This window comes from Crocodylus siamensis, chromosome 5 (genome assembly GCF_052110815.1).
Source record: "Crocodylus siamensis isolate JL-2025a chromosome 5, ASM5211081v1, whole genome shotgun sequence".
Classification (NCBI taxonomy): Eukaryota; Metazoa; Chordata; order Crocodylia; family Crocodylidae; genus Crocodylus; species Crocodylus siamensis.
This window is the reverse complement of record NC_143399.1, coordinates 182,885,720-182,910,523: the sequence shown is the minus strand read 5'-3', so window position 1 is coordinate 182,910,523 and position 24,804 is coordinate 182,885,720. Positions and strand designations below refer to the sequence as shown.

Genomic DNA, 24,804 nt, shown 5'->3' with positions numbered 1-24,804 from the left:
CCACATCCACAGGAAAGCACTGGCTTTCATTTGCACTTGAATAAAATAAATTCATCCTTAGTGTAATTCTAATGAAATCAATGGAGTTACAACAGGGAAAACTACTCCATAGCTTGACGCAGTCAACTAATATTAGCTTTGAAACAGGCAGGAAAATAAACTGTTGGTCCAGGCTAAGATTATGTACATATTCAAGCTCTTCACGAGGAGAGTATATTGTATTTGAAATGGATTTAGTATGAGCCATTCACCTGAGATTCAACCTCTGTCATATAAGCCCTCCAGGCTAATTTGGGAAATCTTGTAAATTCATTAGGTTTGTGATGAAAACACTGCTAATATTTACATATTGAAATGTGGGGCTTTGATTGTTTCAGCTGAGAGTAAGACTATCCAAGAAGAAAGAAAATGTATAACAGGATTAGCATCATGATGGTTCCTTGTAGATTTTTTGCAAAGTTTTTTTAATTAATTTTGACTAACCAGGTGTATTTATAGAGACCAAATCTTAAAGGACCTTTTCTTAGTACAGCTGGTCATTTGTTTTACTGAAAAAGTGGGTTTTTGTTAAAAAGGAATATTTTTATGAAAGAACTGAAAACCAAAAACTTGAAATGCTTTCCCAAAAAGGTAAGAGAATACCAAAATGTGTAAGTTTTTTCATGTTTTTCTCTGAAAAAAATCTTCATGTGAACTTTTAATGGAGACGGAAAAAAATGAAAAGTTACAGTGAAAAAACTGCATTTCTTATGAGCTCTGTGGCAGAAGACCACTTCTGTCTCTTCCCAAAAACTCTGCTGTGTGACAATTTGGTTAATATGGGCCCTACAGAGGGCAGACATCCCATCTCTTTAGGTAACCTGGGTTGGATACATTCCTGAGGGAGGGGGAAAACCTGCTCCCTCTGCCTACGTGACTGGCATCACTTACCTGGGTGAGGGGGTTACACCCCCTATTGTTCTAAGCACTGCCAACCTGACTGGGAGGGGGCTAGAGACTGTGCCAGTCTGCCCAGCAACCAGCGATGAATTTCTTTATTGGTTGGCTTGCATCCAACAGGTGGAGATTCCCTCTGGAGGCAGGGAGTTCATTGATCATGAGTTTCAAAAAAGAGAGCAAGTTTCAGATGGTCCAGCTCTTCTCTCTCTGAGTTTTCATCATGTCTACTGCCCTTCCTCCTGAGAAGTCCTTAACTTATATAGACCTTATGACCTCTTATACCTGGACAGCCTAGCTTTTGTAAAAACCCAGTCACAGTATTTTGCTTTCCCGGTGAAAGAATAACATCAACAATCATTTTGTTTTTAGATTCCAAGGGGAAAATTTCTATTGACTCGAACTTTCCCCTGCTTATGTATTAAGTAGTCTGAACATTTTTTCTTTTTCTCTTAAAAGTGTTTCTGGAAACATAAAAGGAATGTAATAAAAACATGTAAAACCAAGGCTGAGTATTCTTGCTCTATATATGGTATAGAAACCTGCTGCATTACAGTCTTAAGCATTGCTAGAATAGATCCAGTCACATGCAGCTAGTTAGACCTGAGCATTGCCAAAATTCATGTGGAAGGAAGTAATTAGCCAGCTCTGAGCAATAACACAATGTACACAGGAGTGTTCAGTAAACAAAGCTGCAAGCATTTTCAAAATTTACACAGGAGCAAGTAGTAAGTTGGTCCCCCATATGGCCATAATACTCATTGGAGCAGGTAGAAAAAATCTTCAATAAAGCCAAAATATAGTAGGAGCAAATCAACCTATCACATTACAAACAGATATATAATATGCCTTCAAAACCAAATCTTTCTTCTAAAAATGGACTGTCTTAGAGTAAAAAAAGTAAAAAGTTATTATATGTACCACAGAGGTTGTATCCTTTTAAATTTGTCCCTATTGGCTTGGGTTTTTTAAATTAAGTTGCAAGTCAGAATATTTGGGTAGCTTAAATTCAAGGGCATCATATTCAAGGAATATGGGCATGGAGAAGGGCATGGAGTTATCCAGGCACTACCATTGTCAATATACCTGCATGGTAAGTAAACACAGGGTAAAAAGATTGGTAAACTAGTCCTACCTTTGACAGAACTGCATTTTTGCTTTGTTTAGGGTAGTTGCCTGCATGTTCTTCTGGCTAAAATGCTTATGAAAATACCCTGCAGACCAGCCCCAGTGCAACAAAGATACAGGCAAATTCTAGGAGATGTAGCTGAGAATAAGAACTGTCAGTGGTGAACCATGAATCTGTTGCCTGGGGGCCAGTGCTTGCATTTGTGCCCCCCCCAAAGATGAACCGAGCAGGGTGCGGGGCCTGAGGCAAATCAACCTGTGCAGGGTCCCACCTCCTACCCCATGGCACTTCCATGGGGGAACTAGCAGTGCGGCATGTTGGCCGTAGGGGGAGGGATGGTGGCTGGAATTTCTGTCTGGAATGGCCAAAGAAAGCCAAAAGCCGCAAACCACAATCCACCGGGCGGGCAGACAGGTGAGCCACACACAAAACGCGGGAGGTGTCACAGCTTCTCCAGCTGGCATCCACGCCCCGGCCAGTGCCCTGGGCCATGGCCCACTACCACCCCATCCTGCCCCCGTCAGTATGCTACTGTCAGCTGTCAGTTACATGAATTTGGTTCTTAGCAAACAGAAAAAGCAAAGGGTTTATTATAAGGACTAGTGTGTCAGTTGTCCACGTGGTCATTAATTCCTTTGGAAAGAGTGCTCAATCTTTTGTGAAGAGGGAGATAATAAGTCTATAAATCAATATACAGGGTCTTCTGTGATTACTACTCTAAATTGCTCAGGTAGTTTTATTCTTTGTATGATAGAAATAGAACACTGAGACTCTAGTTAAGTGTTTCACTTCATCTGGAGCCATAAATGATTCAGCACATTATAACAATAGTATTCAATGGGTCATAAAAAGAGTATTTTTACTAAAAGAGTATTAATACAACTGGCTGGAAATTTTGCATCGATTTTCTTTTTCAACAGAAAATGCACTTTCTCTAAAACAAAATTTCCACAAGAAAATGCTGGTTTTGCCACATCTTTTCTATTTTGTCTTAGGAACATACATGGATTTAACTGGATGAAAACATTTAATTTCAGACAGTTCAACATGAATGAATATTCAAGTTTTTGTAGGTACCTCATGCCCTCATTCCTGTCCTATTGGCTGAACTGCCTGGTTCATGATCTACAGTGTACTACAATCTGTCCTCTGGCTTTACTGTCAGAGGATATCTTGGGATTCTCATGAACATAGTATAGCATATGAACTAGGGTTCAGTCAAACTACCTAGCGCATAGAGGAGAGTGAGGACAGGAGGCATCCAAACTGCAACTCCCAGGAGTCACTGGTGGCTGTAATTCAACATTGAACTGCATTGAAATGCAGTATTTCAGCTTAATTTGACAACGCCAAATTAAACATTTCAATGCAAGAATATTTAAATGTTATTTGATCCAAACACAGCATGTCAATACTTCTGCATCAAAATTTCAAGGAACATTTTTGGTGTTAAAATAATTGACAGGTTGATTTTTTATTTCAGTTCAGGATGATGACAAACTCCAAAATCTCAGAATTTTCAGTATGATAGAAATTATGATTTTCAACCAGTTCTAATTACGAGCTGCTATACAAGCTGTTTCAAAGGCCCTAGTTCCTCATCTGTGTAAGTCAACCTTATCAGTATAAATCAAGCAAACCAGGCTGATTACACCAAATGATAATAAGGGCCTAAATGTTTTGCATAGCATTTAAAAGTGACCATGTTTGGAATCTATACTTACCTTTCATCACATCTAATCAGAACGACACTATCTGTACCAATTCCCAAAGCTGCGGCTCCTTTTTTCACAGAAAAGTGACTCTGAAAAAGCATATATGGTATTCTGTGTTATTTCTATTATTAATCCTTCTGCAACTTAATGCAAAAAAACCCAAAACAACAAAAATCTTTAGTTTTCCAGTGATCTCGAGAAACAAAGCTAGATAGACAATCATTCTATTCATGTAGTTTGTCTAGAACACAGGCAGGCAATTATTTTGGGCAGAGGGCCGCTTACTGAGTTTCGGCAAACCACCAAGGGCCACATGACAGGAAGCCCAGAGCAGATAAATGTTAATTTTCTAAAATTTTTAGGGGCCCCAGAGGCCAGATAGAATGGCCTGGCAGGCCGCATCTGGCCCCTGGGCCGCATTTTGCCCACCCCAGTCAAGAAACTCAGCTCTTTAATTTGAAGCTTCAGACTAGGACACTGGAATCATTTGAAGCAATAGTAATAACTTTAATCTGATTTTATTCAGGAAACGCCTGTGTGCATCTATCACTGAATTTGACTCTCTGTAACTCCTATTGACACAGTGGTAGAGCAGTTAAAGTAATTTTATTAAGGCTCCAGAGATGAGATGTCAAACCCCACTTTGACCCTATGCAAAGGCTACCCCAACCACCCAGCTGTAAATGAATATTTGGGTACTCATGCTGGGGACCCAAAAGCATGTCACGTGATTCCAGCCACAATCCTCCCTGGTGTGCTGTTGCCTACAGAAATTGACCTGCTTTAACTCTGGGAGCCCTATGGTCCTCATCTCAGAAGAACCCTTAACTTTTTTACTTACTGCCTTAGCTTACTGGAAAATCCATTAATTTTACATGTGGCATCCCAAGTGAAGTACATCTGCTATGTGACCAGTAGCCAGATACTGTCATAATGCCATTCACTTTTCATAGGCAACCAGCTGAGGACGTGTAAAGACAGTAAGCCTGATTTTGATCTCAGGTCAATGAAAATTAAGAGTAATTCCACTGAAGTAAATGGAATTATACCAACCTCATATCAGAATCAGGGCTAATATAAATGCACAGGATAAAAGTGGGGGTTATATAGTGGGGAAAATAGCTTAATCTAATTATTCTGTTAGGAACTGGCTCCTAAATAAGTGGTGGTTTATAATTAAATTTAAATTCCAGTTGTTATAATATTGTATAAGTGTATAATAATGTATCAAGCTATACTGCTGAGAAGTGGTTTTTTGATTAACCTGAATTTAACTGTAATGTGTCTGTCCTAAGTCCTATAACTTAACTACAGATCATTAAATTGTCCAAAAAGGAATGTGTGCAACTTTTGTAGTTGAAACAATTATAATACTCGTGATTAAAATGATAAGCATGTTTGCCATTCACTGAAAAGCAGGTTGGGTTAGCAAACAGAAAACTGTTTGAGTGGTGGGATAGTTAATCCTTTTATCCCATCTCAATCTACTCTCACTGCTGTGTTATTGGATTAAAAACAGTTGTTAGATTTCTCTTGGGACAAAGCCTGTTAACCTGGGACTGTACAGACATACAAGCACATTGCCCCACTTTAGGTACCTTGGAAGCACCCAAAGGCAAAAACAAATGTAGAGTTTGAGTAGATCCTGACTGATTTGAGTCAAAACCTGGGAGCAGAATAGCCCTTTAGGCTAAAAACAGATGGCAGGTTTAATCTGGTGCTGTAGACTTGCATTAAAACAGGTTCCAGGTCAGACATTTACACACACAGTTTGCACAATCTGAAAGCAAATTAACTCGAATTAGCCATGATTGTTCCAAGTCTTAATTTAACAGTTCACAGTTATTTAACATGGGACAGTGTTTGTACTGTCTGTAGGATCCCAGGATAAAATGTTTTTTGCTGGGGGAGGGGTGGGAATCAACATTTTTTTTACCCCAGATAACTCTTTCTCCAGGACCACTGTGGCTAATTCAAGTTAATTGCCATTCATTTCAGGGACAAGCTGTGTGTATGGAGGACTACGCTGCTCCCGGGTTTTGACTCATTCAGTCAGAACTGACAGTTTTTATCCTTAGTTGCCCTGGCTGTAAATAGATGTCTCATTTGTCCTGGGACTAATGGTCCTGAGTTTTGACTTGGATCAAAACAGTTGTTTACACATGTAGTCCTTTAAAACTACCTTGCTGTTCTTCTGCCAGTAGACAGCCATGGAGACACACACCCTGAAAGGGTTGCCCCTGGAGTAAATGGCAATTAAGTTAAATAAACCACAGTTAGTTTACAGATGCAGACAGCACTACCATGGGAAGAAGGAGGGAAGTACACATCTTATTGCACATACTTCACAGGTACTTGGAGCAGGACAATGGGTGTGAAGGTCTGTAGGATCCAAGGTCAAAAGATTTTCTCCTGGGAGAAATGCAATGTCTGTTTACAATCAAAGGGTAAAAGCAGTCCTTGGAGTTTATCCTGGGTCTGACCGTCCCAGACTTTGACTTGTATTGAAATAGGTACAATCCTTCACACAGGCAACTTGGAATTAACCCCAACTATCTTGGGGAAAAAGTGTTATCTTGGATACTTCACAGGTATTTAAAGGGAAACAGTGGCCTCTATATCTGTAGGGTCCCAGAAAAAAAAGTCTTTGTCCCAGGAGAAGTCCAACCTTTGCTTTTAATCAAACTGACTAGGTTCTGTTGATTCAAATGTGCTAGCAGAGTCCAGGCTTGTAACAATGTAGGGAGCCTTGATGAGGTGCAAAGAGAGGAACAGAAGTTGAACAGAGACTCTGAGTACCAAGAAGAAAACCAGACTTAATGTTGTGTGAAAACCTGAGAGCAGGCTGTTCCCCTACAAATGAATAAGCATGCTTCCATCATCTTAAGCAATACCTTTAATATTGAAATCAGTGGGATTGTGCAGATATGTAGTACCTTTTGCATGATGTGGATAGCTTTCTGCTTCACCTGCAGCCATCTTAAGTGGCTTGTGCTGAATTGATGGAAGTTATGATATCATAGAACAGCATCTAACCCAAATTCTAGAATTCTGACAAAGCAATAAGGAACTTTTCTGTATATTGTACAGTAGCATTAGCTCAGGAATAGCATGGAAAAAAAGACAAGAGGACAAACAGGTACTCCTCGGTTGCCCCGGTTAATGTTGTTTCATTATTACGTTGCTGATCTATTTCAGAACATGCTTGTTTAAAGTTGTGCAATATTTGGTTATAACGTTGTTTGGTCACTGCCTGCTAGTAGGTAACTACTGTGATGTAATTGGATTCACTTAACATTGTTTTGCTTAAAGTCACATTTTTCAAGAACTTAACTATGGCGTTAAGCAAGGAGTAGCTGTACTAAGGCATGTGGTCCGTCCTTGCACCATTACAAAATAACTAAAGGGCAGAATAGAGTCAGAAAAAGAATTAACCATTATTATTACACAAAGCAATTGCTTGACCTCAGCTGTGCTGCTAAGCAGATGGATTTGGACACATTAAGAAAAGAGGTAGATGACTAGAAAATTATTTACTATGACTCCTATGATACAGTGAAGCACGGACACATGTGCTTCACTTTGGGCATGTGAAGTCAATGGAACTTTAGTATATATTTAAAGTTTAGGGCATACTTAAATTTTTGCAATAGGTGGTCCATTCTAAATTAACTTAGTTTTTAAGACAGAGCTACCTCTGAGGAATACTTAGTAAGGTGAAGAAATACAGTTCCTTTTCTTTTTTGTATTCTTGTGAAAAGGTATTTAACAGAATTAGAATCTAATAGGGCCATGCCATGAGTGTTTCAGCTATTTGCCTTGAATCTGGCTTGCAACTCTGTGCCTTAGCAACCACATCACACCAGCCCCCAGAAATGATGTGTATGACTGTAACAAAAGAAAAAAGGATATAGAAAGATGTTTAAGACCTAAAACTATTTAACATAATCTATGTACTCACAAGAGGAGTAGCAGTATCTATCATGCCTAAGGTTGCATGAGTTTCCATTTTAAATCTCTGCCACAACATTTTCAGAGAACAAGGAGAGTAAAATAATTATGTAAAAGAATTTTGTGTGGTTGGGTGCTAAACAGGTGGAGATAGAAATTTGAAATATGGTATAAAATAAGTGTTATTGAAATGTTTTTGAATATTCTGATGAAAACTAGTTTTGATTTGTCCATGTTATGAGTCCATGGAAATCACATTTTGGGCATATGAAATAGAGATTTCAGGCTTTTACCTTGCTTAGGTTGTGAAATGGAGTTTGGGGAGATTACATGTTGGAGCTAACGTAGATGAGTGGGGAAACAACATTTTTAAAGTTTATTATAATTACGTATTTACTCAGTTTTACGACTGAACTGTACAACCTAACCATACTTTTAACAAACCTATTACTGAACTATGGGTACATATGCTTATATATTATATTGGACAATATATTAAGGAAAATCCTATTGTCTTGAATGGTTTTTGAAACCTTTAAAATTCTTCTCAAACTCATGTGACTAAAGATACCAACAGTATCAAACATTGAGTATGAATGGAAAAAGTACTGACCTTCTCTGATTAGATTAATAAATCAGCTTTTCATGTTTTAGCTAAATGATTAAATCAGAAGGCTTTACATTAATTAGTTAGATCCATATCTCTATTGAATTCTAGAAAAAGACTCACTTGGTGGTACTGATTACTTTGTACAGTTTGAAAATAGGTTTGGAATAGACTTCCACCGGAGATGGTTCAAGCACCCACTTTGAATGTCTTCAAGACACATTTGGATGTTTATCTTGCTGGGATCCTATGATTCCTGCTGACTTCCTGCCCCTGAGGTGGGGGACTGGACTCGATGATCCTCTGGGGTCCCTTCCAGCCCGAATGTCTATGAGATCTATGAAAATCTATAGAGCTCCATGATACATAGAGCTCCATGATAAGTAAAGGACATATTGACTAAGAAAAAAGCTGCTGACATCATGAAGTCTGTAATGACAGTAAATTCCTGAGTTTGAGAAGGCATAGCTGATCTTTACACAGACTGGAGTGGAAATGCAATGGTGTCAAAATAATAATAGTTTACTAATGGTTTTATGAAGCCAGAAATTATTATAGATTTAGTAAAATAATTACTTGCATCAATTCAGTTATATACATATACACATATGTATGTTGAATAGAATATGGAATATGTTGTGTTTAATTAAGGACAACTTTTGAGTTCTATAGCCTTGTATTGTATTGTATTGTATTACTAATATAAAAGAATACAGAACTCAAAGTTGGTAGATGTATTTCATGGTATTTCTCAGTGGTAAAAGGAGACTTTGAAATGGCCTCTTAGAAGATTTCAATTAAATGATCTATATATCCTTTATGTTAGCAAAGAGTTAGAGTTGAGTGGCTAGGAGTTGAAAGGAAATCTAGATTTGCTTTTGGAAAGGGAAATGGTTTAAATGAAATTGTGAAAAGCAGGGAGTTGAGAGTATTATTAACTTTAAACAATAAGAGTGGATTATTCCCCACAGCAAAATGGACCTGCTGAGTGAGGATACTTGTTATATGTTCTAAAATGCCTTATGTTTGGAATAAGTTTATTTGCTGTACCAGTTCTTCTAAAGTTTTTGATAATATACTTTCTAAGGTAAGAAGCACAATGCAAATGTATTACAGGTGCATTAATTAAAAAGGTCAGGCCTCTTAAAAAAAATAAAGAATTTAAATAATAGATATCCCACTTATTAGATGTAAAGCTTCATTAAAATTGCTATGACCAAGATATATAATGATCTTACATGAGAACTCCTTTAATATATAGATGGTATACTTTGTTATTATTACAACATTCAATCTACTGTCCTATTTTATGGCTGACTTTATTTTACCTACTGACTTTAGTTTAAATTATTATCTCATAATTGGGAATGGCTGGTACTGAGGAAAAAACATTTTAACATAGGGATCCCCAGTGCCCATGTCAGTACAATTAAGCCTGAAATTAGTTTCTTTCTACACAAATCAGAGTGATAAGCTTTGAGAAGAAAATTAATAGGGTGAGGAATTAACTCTCAACTACTTCGCATGACAGGCAGCAGAATAACTAAGGCAGTGGCTGCTGCCCCTCTGAGATATCTGTTTGTAGGCACTGGTCCACTGCTTCTGTGTAATCATGGATCCTGGGTCCTTATCCCTAATAGCCCCTCTGTCTTAGTCATTTTAGGCTACCATGGAAATTCCCTCTACAGTGCAGTTCCACTCAGGGTTTAAACAGTATGGCAGGCCTTATGTAGGCTCTTGGTACTTGGATGACTTGAAATTTCAGGTCTAATAGCAAACTACAGCATTTACTGCAATGGTCCGTCCCATTGTATGCATACTCTGGGCATTGATCCATTATCATCCTAAACACTAGGCTGGAGCTGGGGTGGGAGAGGCAGCCATGGGGGGTGGGGCTGGGAGAGTGGGTGGGGGCTGGGGGCTCATGGCAGAGCCCCCCACATGGTGTGGGGCACTGGGGGGCAGCAGGGATCATCTCCCCCATCTAGCCTCCCATCACCCACCCTCTTGGGCCCAGCTTCCTGCTGCAGTGGTTGGGTGTGGGGGGGAGACTGCCCAAATCACCAAAGCTCTCCAAATCTTTTCTGAATCAATTTGGATGTTTTAACTGGTCCCCTGATTCAATTCGGATTTGGAGATTCTCCCACTGAATCGGGCTGAATCTCCTCCAGACTGAATCAACACCTGAAGCTTTGCACAGCCCTACTAAACACACTGCAGTCATGTGGTTAATGTTTAATTTGCTATTGGTATTAAATTAGTAGGTTATTTATTAAATTAGGGGGAATACGTTTTTAATAACTTTATGTTAACCTAAGTTACTGTGCAGTAATGACACATGTGTAGATGCTCCCCCTGAATAGAAACAGTCAAGTTCTCTGTTTCTTATCCTCCCCTCTCTTTGGAACTGTCCAGAGATCCACTCTGGACTGCAGGAACGTTTTTTGCCAAAAATGTGTAAAATCAACATGTCTTCACAAAACATTTTGGTTTTGACATAACAACATATTCGGACTGTTAAAAAATGTTTTGTAGAAATGTTCTGTCTAGCGTTACGGCACAGTTTTCATTACGGTATGAACTTTGGATCTTTATTACAGTTACTTGTCTACAAAGGAAACAGACTTCCTTCAAAGGAAAGATAATATGAATTTACACTGTTCACTAACTTCTCCGAGGGATACTTTTAATGCATTTAAAGTGAAATAAAGCTAAGTCACAAGAATGCACTTTTATGCTGTGTCCCTACATGCAGCAGTGTGTGCTTGCAGTGGTACAAAGAGTAGCAGCACAAATTAATGCCCTGCTCTCCCAGATGGAGAGCCAGGGTGGACCTAGAGAATGGGAGATGCTCTGGCCAGCAGCCAGAGTGTCTCCCTGGAGGGCCCAGCCCCTGGTGTGTGCACCATGCTGCTTTTTTTCTGTCATGGTTTCTTTTGATACTGGGAGTTCCTAGTGGAGTAGAAAACTCCACAACAGTACATGTGTAGACGCTGGAGGGGCTTGCTGGGGCACAAGAGTGCTTCAGTACAGTGGTTGTCTGCCAGCTAGCTCTGCGCTGAAGCTCCCTTGTACCCCAACCAGCCCCTCCACAGCATGTTGACCTGGGGGGAGCAGACCCAGGATGGCAGGTTGACTCTCCAGACCTCCCTGCCACATGCTGTGCATGAATAAACTCCGGAGCTGACTGCTTTGGAGTTAATTGCTTCCAGGTGCACCATTTGAATGTTATTCAAGTGCACTAAATGCAAGTGTAGATGTGCCCACTGGGTACATCTACACATGCGCTTTACTGAGGAACTTACTAATTAGCGTTGCAGTAAAGCATCACCGTCTACACACACACCCATATAAGGGCACAGTAAATTAATTAATTCCATCATAGGATAGTACTCTATGGGATAATTACTATCCTACAGCAGAGCCATTTAGTGTTTCAAAATGCATATGTAGATGGTGATCAGGACTGGCTGGGGCATGAAGGTGCTACAATGTGGAGGCTGCCTGCTGGCATCCTTGTGCTTCAGCTGGCCCCTCCGCCACCCAACAATGCCACCCGGAGCCTGGATCTGACCTCCCCACTGCCCCCCAGCACCTGCCAGCCCAGGGTTGCTCTACCCTAAACAACTGTGGTCCCATGTGAAGATGCTGCATCTGGGAAGCAGCTGACTCTGGCATGAACTGTACTGGAGTTTATTGCTACATGCTAATTACACATGTGGATGCATCCACTGACTTCCCCCTACAGATAACCTTTGAATGTATGTAGGACCATACCTACATGGGATGTTCCCAGATATGTTAACAGGAAATTCTGAGAGGCCTATAGACCTACACATTCTTTTAGCTGAAGGCAGGGTATAGGTGTACCTTATAGATAGATTAACATAAGCTGAGACATAAGGTTATATTAGTCATAGCTCATTTTATCAGGTGCTATGGAAGGATCACATGGCTAACATGCCTAAGTACCTCTCTCTATTCTTCCAGATGGAGAGTATAGTGTATTCTGTCCCATACAGACATACTGGAATATGAAAAAGAGAAGGAACTGGCCTTTACCAAAATCAGCCTATTTCTATAGACTTATATAAACCTGAGGAATGTAAAAAGCAAGGATTAACCTCCTGGATTTGTTGCATATCCTGTTGGGTCCCTGTATGAGTACTGGGACCACTCATGCCTAGATCAAATTGCAGTCATGGGCTCTTACTGTTAGGGTCTCCAGTTTTTATTATGTGGTTTCATATGAAGAACTGTACAATTGGAGCTATGCTGCCAGATGTACCCCTTCCTATCACTTGTCCTGGAGTCCTCCCTGAGCAGTATGATAGAAGGGAATGGAAAGCCAGGTAAGCTGATGCTGATTGAATCAGATCTACTTACTGTTTAAGCTTCTGCAGACCTGTGGAAATAGCACTGTCTTCTCACCCAAGTCTAGGTAATTTTCATCTGCTATTCCTTCCTTCCATTCAGGGTAAAGACCATATGGCCCTTAACTATATGTCAAGTACAAAATGCAATGGGATTTTCTAACCATCTTAATATGGATCATGCATTATGTGGAACAATAATGGACTAATATGAACTCAGATATTAAATGACTGTAATGGCTGAAGGCCTTGCGTTGATGATAGAGGTGTTCTGGCTAAACTTCTTCTTCAGGCACTGTAGAATGCAACACCTATCTGAACACATGTGCCTGTATGTACTCTGTTTCATCTTGCCAGACAACCTTAAAGCAGAACCAGCAAGTATTCTATATTTTAGTTTTCACTGTGTATAAAAAACATATATATATATATACACTACGGAATTTTACAATAGATGTCTCTACTTTTTCTTGTTCTGGATCAAGTGTCAAATTCTACTCAGTCTTACATCACACTCAATAATTGATTTAAAAGGAACTACTCCAAATCTACACTAATGAAAATGAGAGCAGTATTTGCTTCTAGATAGCCATTTCAGTAATATAGAAGACTCAGTTTTGTCCTGGTATAAACACAGGAGAGTTATATCAGGGATGAATGTGACCTGTTTTAACTCAGCTGTCCTGTTATCCTAAATGGTGGAATGAAAAGGGAAAGGTGCAGTAAGAGACAGGTTATCATATCACATGAGGCCCAAGGTCCTAAGATATCAAATGTAATCCAAATTGGACCAGATTCTGATATTAGTAACATCAGTTTAATTCTGAATAACACCATGAATTTAACAATGCTGGTATTCTATATTTACACTGGTGTAAATAGAAACAGAATCTGGCCTTATGATTTGCTATAATTGTCTGTGATTTGATCCTGCTAGATGTTTTTGCTTAGGGTTAAAACTCTTGCAAAATGTATTGTCCCCTGACAGACAGACTTTATTCATCAAAACAAATATTACAATTTTAAAGCTTTGTTTACCATTACGTCACATATGCAAAGTGTGTATGTGGGGATAATATTCAGTTTATGGAAGGGTTTGTTGCTTAGCCATGGCATGCTACTGTACCCAAGGGAAGCTAGCATCAAGTTGGAATAGGATTACATGGTGTAGAATGCCAGCTTCATATGGGAGTTGACATCCTAAGATCACAGTGTCTGTTCTGAACAATTCTTTTCTAAATAGGACTATGCTCCTGGGATTGTATAATTTGGTAACAATTTCTATTATACTTAAAATATATTTAAAGGTTACAAGAGTAAGCTTCAATAATTTTGTTTTATCTTAAAGCAATATCCTAAAATATACACTCATAAATATTTTATAGAAAACTATAGCTAAATAAATCACTGCAAATTTGGATCCTCTTGTTTTCAGTGGTTTTGCAACTATTTCATGGGAGGCGTTAAATTTGCAGTTCAACATTTTTTTAAATCACCTTCAGATCTCATGAGTCATTCTATAGATTAGATAACATTTTGGATTTTGGATTTTTTTTCACTGTTTAGAAATATTCTTTACCCTTAGTGTGCTGCTAAATGCTAGTTAAATTAAATTAATTGTTTGGAAACTGATATTAAAATGTGCTTCTTTGTGTCACATTCCATTTATGTGAAATAAAGTTAGATTATCTAACGGCTAGTGATAATTATTATTTTAAACAAACCTGTTGATTCTTGTTTGCAAGAACCTGATAAATAGTTTTTCTGTTGATGATATACGTACAGTATATCTATTGCTATATGGCATTCTTTCGAGAGCCATTATTATTTAATGCATTGTTTTCCCCCTGCTATTGCTATGCAGACAGTTGCTCTTGGTGTGGACCTGCAGGGGTTCTCTTTGTTCTTATCTTTGCACCCATGGGAGCCAGCACAAATTCTGAAAGGGATTTTCCCCTACTATGACAGCTGTAACAACTTTGAGGGCATTCAGCTCTGCTCTTCCCAGTGCTAAGAGCATGGACTTCAACAAGTCAAGACTGCCATATAGGGTAGCCGACTCATCAGAATGATGTCAGGGAAGTGGAGCAGTATAGCATCTCACAGTGGCTGTCATCCAGTTTATGCACAAAATTTCAGGACCTTGGACCCGCCTGTCCTTTTTTCCTCTTTTCTGACAGTAGCTGCAGGGATGTTATTGGAGTCCTAATAAAATCCCCAGTTTGGAGAGATGGGACTGAGATTTCCATTTGGTTTTTCAAAGAAGAACCTTAGTTTGTATCTACATGGATGTGGCTCCACCGCTTCCAATCAAAAAGGCAGTCTGCTTGAAGTAGCCTATGTCTGATAGACCCCTGCCGAGTTTCCACCCATCAGAACAATTAATATCTAATCTACCACCTTATTCAGTAGCAAGCATATATCTGGTATTCTGTTGTACAATATTTACACAAGACTGTTTTTCATTATTCTCTTATTAAATTACAGAAGAAATGGTGTCAGCTTCTGCTGCTTCAGTTAAAGCGATATAGGCAAAGAAATTACTGACGTGTCAGAAACTTGATTCTGATCACATCCATACTAGGTTACAGTGGAGTTTCTCAAGATTTGTACTGATATAAGTGAGACGCAGAAAGACAGAGATTTATAGAATCTGCTTTTTCAGGATCACACATTTCAGCATGAAATCAGCATCTGACACGTGCCTTTATATTACAAGAAACAATGAGAGTATTAAAGGCATGAAGACAGATGGCTACAAATTTCTTGTTCAAGTATTCTTTCTGTTGTGGTTTAATTAACAAAAGCAAATATAAAAAATTGTATAAAATAAAAAAAACATACATGCTCTGATGTGAAGGCAACCAGTCTGGGAATAGCTGCCATTCCTTTCTCTTTAACTTCTGGGAACATCTTGAAACGTGCAATCAACATAGCATACATGTTAGATATGGCACCACCTGGAGTCCACAGTAATACACTTGTTATTTTTTCTATTCATTAACATCATTTCAGTACTACATTTTGCTACAATTTTCCCAATACAAGAGCCTATATCAGGGAGCATGAATTCTCCATGTGTATTGTTTCTCTATGGGGGTAATATATCAAATTAATCTGTTGCCCCCAAACTCAACAATAAAGCATATTAGAATTTAGACAGCACATAATAGGATCTTCCCTCCCCTTCTCAAATTTCTTCTTATGTTTCCTGAAAGCAGTTGCATACATTGCAAGCATATATTCTCATACATTCTGACCTTATGCATAAAAAGGCAAAGAACTTCCTTCAAGTGCTATGTGATACCAGAGACCAGTGATGGAACCCCCTTGTTCGTTGCAAAGTGGTTGCCAAAGGATGCACCACCAGGTAAAAGCATCAGGACAGCAAGAAAAAAACACAGAAGAAGAAAAAAGGGACATTTGGCCAACTATTGTTCTGTTTACTTGAAAATGTTAGAAAATGGACCGGCTCATAGGACTGGGACCAAGGGAAAATATCTCTAGCCATATCTATTAAAATCATTAGCATATATAGTTTAAATATATCAATTTCAAGTATTGAATCAATATTCTAAATCTATGGCAGAATAGTGTTTTGAACAGAATTGATCAATGCTTAAACGATTTAGGCATGGGTTAGTGAAATGGAACTCTTCATTTTTTCTTCCTTAAAATCTATGTAAGGTATGCCTCTGCTTCTGCAATGAATCCAGAAGGTAATTCCTGGATATTGTAGAATACTGAATCATCACTATGGGAATGTAATATACACCCTGGTTTAGAATGTTATAATATTTCTATGTCTACTCAATTGTTATAATTTATGTTCCAAAATGATGGGCCATATTGTCAGCTAGTGTAAATCAAAGCAACTCCATTGAGGGCAATGAAATTATACCACATTACATCAGCTGAGGGATACGGTCTGGTAAATTTAATCTTGTTTCGGCTTTTGGCTGGTTTATTTTTAGCATGGTGAGCAAGGCATTATGTACTCTCATCTTGCAGTTGGAACTGTGCTTTTAATGCCATTCCTAACTGGCACCCCAGTTTAGGGGTTTCCTTTAAATTGAGACTAGTTTTCAATTAATTATTTTTTCCGCTAATTACATCTCATTTGCATTGGTATACATTAATATTATCTCTAGTGAAGTCAGTGGAGTTGCTCCAGTATTAAATAGGTGTGAGAGTAGAAGCAAGCCTGCAGCTGATCTATTTTACACAATATTTCTATCCCTTACTATACAAATGAAGAAACTGAAAAAGAGAACGTAAAGCCAACATTTTCAAATGTACATCCCCAAAGAATTCAATGTCTAACTACAGCATTAGATACCTAAGTTAAGGCATCCTAGTTGGAAAAATTTGGTGAGATCCAAGTGAGATGTCCAAGATCAGGGGGTGAATCACAAAACAGAAAACAAAGGTAGTTTTGAGTATTGCCTAAACAAGTAGATCTAGCACAGCTGCTACTGCTTCTTCAGCAGAGTGACTCATAAATAAGAATGAATGACATGAGGCTGCACCCCAAATGGGAATTGCACATATATGTATTTCAGAAAATCAGGACCTATCATAATGTGAAGCAGCAATTGTCTGCCCCAAGAATTCACTCTGCAGGCCCTTTGGACAAGATGCTGAAGTGAGGGAGAGTGAGAGGTAGGGGAAAGGAAGCAGAATTTGCATTTACCCTGACTGAGAAATGGTCCCTACATGCAGCTCCTTTCTTTCTTTTATGAAGATTATCCCTACTCTGAGCAGACATGAAAGACTCCTACTCTGGCCATAAGAGAACATACCTGTTTTAAAACCTATTTAAAAGAGGTTTGTATAAAGGGCTTCTGCTAGTCAAAGTATCAGTATTCATTCTAGTGGCTAAATAACAGTTCCATAATTAGATCCACTGAGTGAAATCTGGCCCCAGTGAAGGCCACAGCAAAATTTCTACTGACTTTACTGGGACCAGCCAACAGGGCTCGCATTCTTTGTATGTTTGGTTGCTCACTCCATCCCAGATAGCTGTTTACCAGAGTTAAAAGGACTTCATACTTGAAATAGGACCTTTGTCTTAGAGTGCTACTCTTCACATCTAGCAATAAAAAGGTATGTGTAATTATACTTCCCATCTCTACTGTCAGATCTATTGGCCTGGCACTGTTACTATTAATCATTTTTCTCTAATAGTTTTCTTTGCAATTCAATAGGGCTGCACCACCATGTAATTTCAGCAGCTGACAACTACCTAAAGTGCGGTAAGTGGGAACAGGCTGACATCTACACATGCAGGCATTGAAGTGCATTAATGCTATGTATGGACTGACTTGGGACTAAAGTTAGTCCCAAGACAGTCTGCACACACAGTGTTACTGCGCAGTAAGGCATCTACATGTGTGTTACTGCACAGTAACTAATCGGGCATAAAGCTGATACCTGCATCATGCAGGTACCAAACTTAGGCTCAAGTCGGCATAAGTCGGCATATTTACTGGGCAGTACAGGCATACATGTGTAGATGCATGCCTATATTGCACATAATTTTGGTTACTGTGCAGTAAATGTGCACATGTAGACATGCCCAGTAAGTATACACCCAGGAATGCCCCAGCTGCTATTATATTTCTTAGTGGCACCATTTGATTACTAGGAATGTGCAGAATAATTAGGTAAAAGGCAATCAGATTCTTTATACCTGAGCCAGTAGAAACTTTAGTGGAGCTTTCATTTTGTACCTGAGTCTGGATTGCTCCTTACTAATTCAGTTAGGAGTAGGGAGTGTGCGGTATTTCTCAAGTACACTAGACTTGATTATGTGCACAGCAAAACAAAAGATTACATATATTAATTAAGGCAAAAATGAAACCCAGAGAAGCACAACACCACTAGTTAATAGAACACACTGTCAACTTGTATGATACAGGGTCCTAAGGAAAATCTCTAAGGCTAGATGATGTCTTTAGAGGCTAGGAGACAAATATAAATGTCATATAAACTGTGAAGTAAGTTGCATATTGAATGTAAAGTTGGTCAGAGAACAGATGCAGTGTGATAAAGTATGTCAGAAATAATAAAACCAAGGAAAGTTGAGGTCCTTTACTAAATGCAGAGTACATTTGAGTCAAGAATGGGTTTTTCACGTCAGTCTTCAAGCGTGAGATCAGCTACCAAATGACAAGCACAGATGACAGCAAGGACAGGGGAGCAGATAAGCAGCCTAGAGTAGTAGAAGAACAGGTTAGGGATTACTTAAACAAGATGGATGTTTTCAAGGCAGCAGGGCTGGACGAATGCATCCTAGAGTATTGAAGACATTGGCTGAGGTATTTTCAGAGCCAGTAGCTATTACGTGTGAGAACTGTGGAAATCAGGTGAGGTCTCAGATGACTGGAAAAGGGCAAATATAGTGGAAAAAAAGAAAGGAAAGAAGGAGGAATTATAGACCAATCAATTTGAGCTCGATACCTGGAAAGACCATGGAGCAGGTCATCAAGTAATCTGTTTTTAAGCACCTAGAGGAAGAAAAAAGTGATCAGGAAAAGCCAGTATGGATTCATCAAGAGCAAGTCACGCCTGAACAACCTGATTTCCTTCTGTGACAAGGTGACAGGTTCTATGGAGGCAGAGCAGTAGATTTGCTATACCTTGATTTTAGCAAGGCTTGCTGCACTGTTTCCCCATGGTATTCTCATTAACAAGCTAAGGAAATACAGTTTAGATCAATGATTCTTAACCCAGGCACTATGGTACCCAGGGTGTCTTGAGATCCTTTCAAGGGTGCCACTGGATGCCACACAATATTAGCACTGTTATGTGTACAAACATAATTCAGAAGATAAATTGAGAGATTTTAAATAGGAATCCATAGTGTCAAAAATATTCTGACCTGTTGTGGTCTAGACAAACTCTTCTATTATTTTTCCGTAGGCAAAAACTAGTGAAATCTAAGAGCTAGCATCTTCTGAGGGGTGCCTTGAGTCTAAAAAACTTGAGAACCACTGATCTAAATGGAATTACTGTAATGTGGATACATAACTGGTTGGATTATTGTGCTTAAAGAGCAGTCATCAAGAGTACTGTGTCTTACTGGGAGGAGGTAGCAAATGGGGTGCCCCAGGGTGTCTGCCCTGGGTCTGGTATTGATTAATGTCTTCATTAATCATGTGGAAGAATGGATTGAGTATACACTTAACAAATCTGCACATGAACCCAAGTTGTGTGAGATTGCTGACACTGGAGTCTAGGATTATGTTTCAGAATTACCTTGGTAAACTGGAGAAATGGTCTGAAATTAATTGAATGAAACCCAGGAAAGACAAGTGCAAAGCCTTGTACTTGGGACAATAACATGCACTGGGGAATGACAATAACAGACTGGGGAATGACTGGCTAGGCTGTAGTACTGCAGAAAAGGAGCTGGGATAGTAGGGGGTTACAGTAGATCACACGCTGAATATGAGTTAACAGTGTGCTTTTGTTACAAAAAAGGCCAGTAGCATACTGAGCTGTATTAAGAGAAGTGTTGGTTGCAAGTCGAGGGAAATGATTCTTCCCCTCTATCTAGCACTGGTGAGGCCTCACCTAGAGTACTGTGTCCAGTTTTGGACCCCATACTTCAAGAAACATCTGGATAGATTTGAAAGAGTCCAGCAGAAAGCAACACTATTGACTAGAGATCTAGGAAACATGACTTACAAGGAGAGGCTGAAAGAAGTAGTATTATTTAGTCTGGAAAAGAAAAGATTAATGGGGGATTTGTTAACTGTCTTTAAATACCTAAAGGGTGGTTATAAAGAGAATGGTGATAGAGGCTGTTCTCTGTGGCTGCAGAGGATAGAGCAAGGGGTGACAGCGTTAAATTGCAGCAAAGGAAATTTAGGAAGGAGATTAGGAAGAACTTTCTCACCATTGGAATAGAGGTTGTGGAGTCTCCATCCTTGGACTTTTTAAAAAGCTGGTTAGACAAATACTTCTCTAGCACAGTTTATACAGGAATGATCTTGTCTTGACTAAGTGGTTGGACTAGATGATCTCCTGAAGTCCTTTTCAGCCCTGTTTTTCTATGATCCTTGATTCTAAGTGGTGTCAGTTCTGAGGTCCTCTTGCTTTATCATATCTTTACCTTGTTTGTCTCTTGTGGGACAATATGGTCTGTTGGATAGGGCCCTGAATACAGAGCAGGAGTACCAGGTTCTGTTCACAGACCTGCTGCATCACTCTGGGCAAGTTGATTCTCCCCACTCTACCTCTATTTCCCCTCCCATCTGATATCAGTTCAGATTGTAAAATCTCTGGGATAGGGACTCATCCTATACTATGTACTCATACATTCCATCTGTACAATGGGACCATGATCTTTGTCAATGCCTGTAAGTACCACTGTAATATAAACAGTGAATAATAACAATAATACCCTCTTGTTACCCCTCCTGTTACCCCTTGATGACCATATACTGTTCACTTTGCTAATCCACTTACTGTCAAATCAGTATCAGTTATACCACGTTAACCCAACACTCTGTCTTTCTCTCTCCCTCTTTTCTCTGACCCTCCTAACAGCTGGCCTGTAAATTATACTATAGTTTATGTTACCCTTTGGGCCAGAGTATATCTTAGGACTTGACCAACTTAGTTCAGGCTGAATTTGATCCACAATCCACACAAAGCTGTAGAGCCATGTATTCATTGAATGTCAGGTAGTCACAATGCAGGCCATGAACGAGACCACAATGAAACTAATAATTTTCTTCTATTTCTACACTCTTTTAGATCACACTACAGCTTCCTGCTTTTCCTGGTTAGCTTCTTTCCCCTGTTTATGGGAAGACTATATAAGTGCATTGGCTATGACATCTGAGCAGTAGGTACAGGAACTGACATACAAGCAAAAAGATTTAAGAACCCAATTCTGTTCTTAGTTATGTAATCCAAACTCTCACTGACTTCAGTAGGAGTGGGATCTGGCTCATACAGTACTAGTTCAATGCTCATTAGTAATAAGTAGTATCCGTGCCCCTATCCCTTATGTCCTCCCTTACCCTCTGGCTGAAAATCACCATGGTGCAAAGGGCCACAACACAGGCCATGAATCACCTATGTCCTGCTTAAGATCTCAGATGTGGGACTCAGTGACACAGAGGCCTTGTGCTGGTCCTTTGCAGAAGGATGAACTTCAGCCTCAGTTCATGTGAGGGCTCTGAAACACTTGTGATGATTATCAGTACAGTCTTCTCCTTGGGTGATAATCAAAACATCCCTCTCTCTCTTATGCCAGGAACTTAGTCTTTCAGGAACAGATGCTTCTCAGTCGCCATTTGGTTGTTTTGATAAGCCAAGGTGCTATACAAAAGGCTAAATCTTTGCCCTTTTGTTGGATAGTTTTTATGATTTAAGGGAGATACATCTTCAATTAATTTCAAATAATAGATTTTCAAAGTAAAATAGGAGGTGACAAAGAGTTCAATGGAAAAGAATAAATATCATGATTAAAAAAAATCAAATATCTCAGGAAAGTAGTGCATGTCAATGCCAATGATTTCTCTATAGATAATCACATTCATTTCTTGCCTTATGTATTTACCTTCAAGGAATTAAGTCTCTGTTCCTTCAAGAATGTGCAGTAACAACACACATGAGCAGTCCCATTGAACGCAACAGGAAAACTCATGTGAGTAAAGTTATTCAGATACAAAAGTATTTCCAGGATCTTTACTAGCCTCTGTATTTGTAGTATTCCTATAAGTATTTCCCTTCACACTTAACTTCGCACTATAAGACTGGAAGGTATCAGAGTATTTCTCTTCTTCATTATTAATACTGTATCCTTTCATTTCATATAATCCATAAAATAGTAAGGACATAGTAAAACTGCAGGGCAAATGTCTCTTTTGATTATCTTTTCCATGAACTACTTTCACTGTTCATAAGGCAGTGAAATTTGCTTGAAGGGAATATTCAACACTGACATACATTAAAGTCCCTAATAATCATGTCCCCGAATGCCATGAATATGCAGGGTTTTAATAAAGCAGAGGTCACTGATTAGTGTTAGTAAAGTGTCCTCTTGGATGTGTGGATTTCATTATATTCACTCTTTACAGGGACGTTATAGCATAATCTGAAACATAGAAAAAGCTTGAAATATCATGTACCAGGTGAAAATATCCCATCGCCACAGCCACCTGGCCAGCCAAGCATTTCTCTCATTTTCCTGAGTGTGACATATTCCAAAAGTACAAACACTGGAGCAATTTCATAGGTGAACCTGAAATGTAGTAATGTCCATATTTAATGTTTTATTCTAAAACATTAATTTACTACTTTAAATAATTATACAACTGTTTCTTGCTTTAAACACATAATCTACATTACATCACAGCCATAATATTCTGTATATTATACTTAGCAAAGAATGGTATTTTGCAGTAAGTTTGAAGTTCAAGAAGGAAATTAATGTTGCTAGCTCTTGTGAATGAGGAATTCATGGCTGAGTTCTTCAGACCATTTACACTGCAGCATTTGCTTGGATTTCTATCCTATAATATGTATATTTCTACTATTTTATTATGCAAAATAAAAATAATATTTTCCTGCATTTCATGGGGTTTTGGCACAGGTGTAATTTTATTTGTGATGAATGTTTATGAGAGACAACATAAAAGCCAGCTTTAAAATCTTCATACAAATAATATGAAGGGTCTACTAAAACCTTAAAAGGCAGACAAATACTTTTTCTCCTAGTTTAGCATCAAAACCTTGCATTTTTCATACCTCTACAACAAGTACTGCAAAATGTAATTTTAAAAAATATTCTAGATAACAATATTGCCAAATTCAACTACTTACATGTTAGTATTTGCAGCTGACGTTAGCCAGTCTGCAGCTAATCCAACCATGTCCAATCCAGTTGACAGTTGATTGAAATATCTAGGATGCCCTATATAAAATGGAAAATTTTATTAACATTCTAATAACATGGAATGAAATTACCCAAAACTGAATAATATATTCACCCATGGACTTTCACACAATGGGAAATATTATTAATGTGTAAAAAATAACAAAAACATATTTCTTAAAAAGCAGGATTTTTTTCTTTTTTTCTTTTTCTTTTTCCAAAATAAGCAAAAATGGAATACTACAGTAGGGTTTTGAATAATAACATCTATAATTTTTATTGTTCTCTCAATTTTTCTTTAAAATTAGTGTGATGCTGCCACACAAAAATAGCTGTTCATATGAAAATAGCTATTCACTTCTGTTTGCATGTCACTTGTTTTCAGTTAATATGTTTTTGCTGGGTTACATTTGAAAGGCATACACAACACCAACTGAGGAGCTTGCCACTACTTATAACAGCATCAGTGATGAATAGCTAATGATTATAAAACACAGAGCAAAATGAGAAAATGGAACACTTTGCTGACTGCTCTGCACAATTCAAAGGCTCATGATTATACAAAGAAAACATGGACAGTGATAATACTTGTCATTTTTCCCTGTCAGAATATGATTATAAATAGCAAAGCTCCCTCATAATTGTGATTTTAAATAAACCTGATTAAAATCAACATTGCTACCATGTCAGAATAATGCATGACAATATATTTAGTGGGATGGACAGTCCATTTTCAAGGTTTATCTAATTGACTCTTGGATTTTTCTAAAATCCTGTCAAAATTTTACTTCAAAAATACGCCTGGAACTACTAAAACTGGGAATACAAATAACTCATAAGAAATCATATTGCTAGGCATGTCCTGCATATCCATGACTAAAGTTACATGGCTTTGTTAGCAGTGAGAATTGTTTAAATATCATCTGATTCTAAGGAAAACATTTGCCGCTGAAACACCTCCTCCCCGTCCTAACCTGAGGATTACAGGCTGTTATAGCCTACATGGGAAACATAAGATACAGCAGGATAATTGAGGAAATGCAGACAAAGGCCAAGAGAAAACTTATCTTCTAGTCTCTAGTGGCCTGTTATCAGGAACATACACATGGCTAAAAAATTATGAACAGAGAATTACTCATCCGCTCCCACCTCATGGTGCATAAAGGCTGAGTAATTGAGCTTTGTGGGCTAAACTAAGC

The 24,804-nt window shown here is 38.5% G+C and overlaps 1 protein-coding gene across 3 annotated transcripts in view; it reads right to left on the bottom strand.

Moving 5' to 3' along the window:
- The window catches only part of GAD2 (glutamate decarboxylase 2), a 51,810-nt gene that overhangs the window by 21,824 nt on the left and 5,182 nt on the right, over positions 1 to 24,804 (bottom strand). The window contains exons 5-8 of one of the 3 annotated variants that reach the window (XM_090047378.1): positions 23,554 to 23,644; positions 22,860 to 22,972; positions 15,556 to 15,671; positions 3,790 to 3,869 (exon numbers count right to left, since the gene is read on the bottom strand). In XM_090047378.1, coding sequence (XP_089903504.1) covers positions 3,790 to 3,869; positions 15,556 to 15,671; positions 22,860 to 22,972; positions 23,554 to 23,644 — 400 coding nt within the window. Of the gene's footprint in view, positions 1 to 3,789; positions 3,870 to 15,555; positions 15,672 to 22,859; positions 22,973 to 23,553; positions 23,647 to 24,804 lie in introns of those variants that run through there. The other 2 variants (XM_090047381.1, XM_090047380.1) reach the window with 2 other exon arrangements.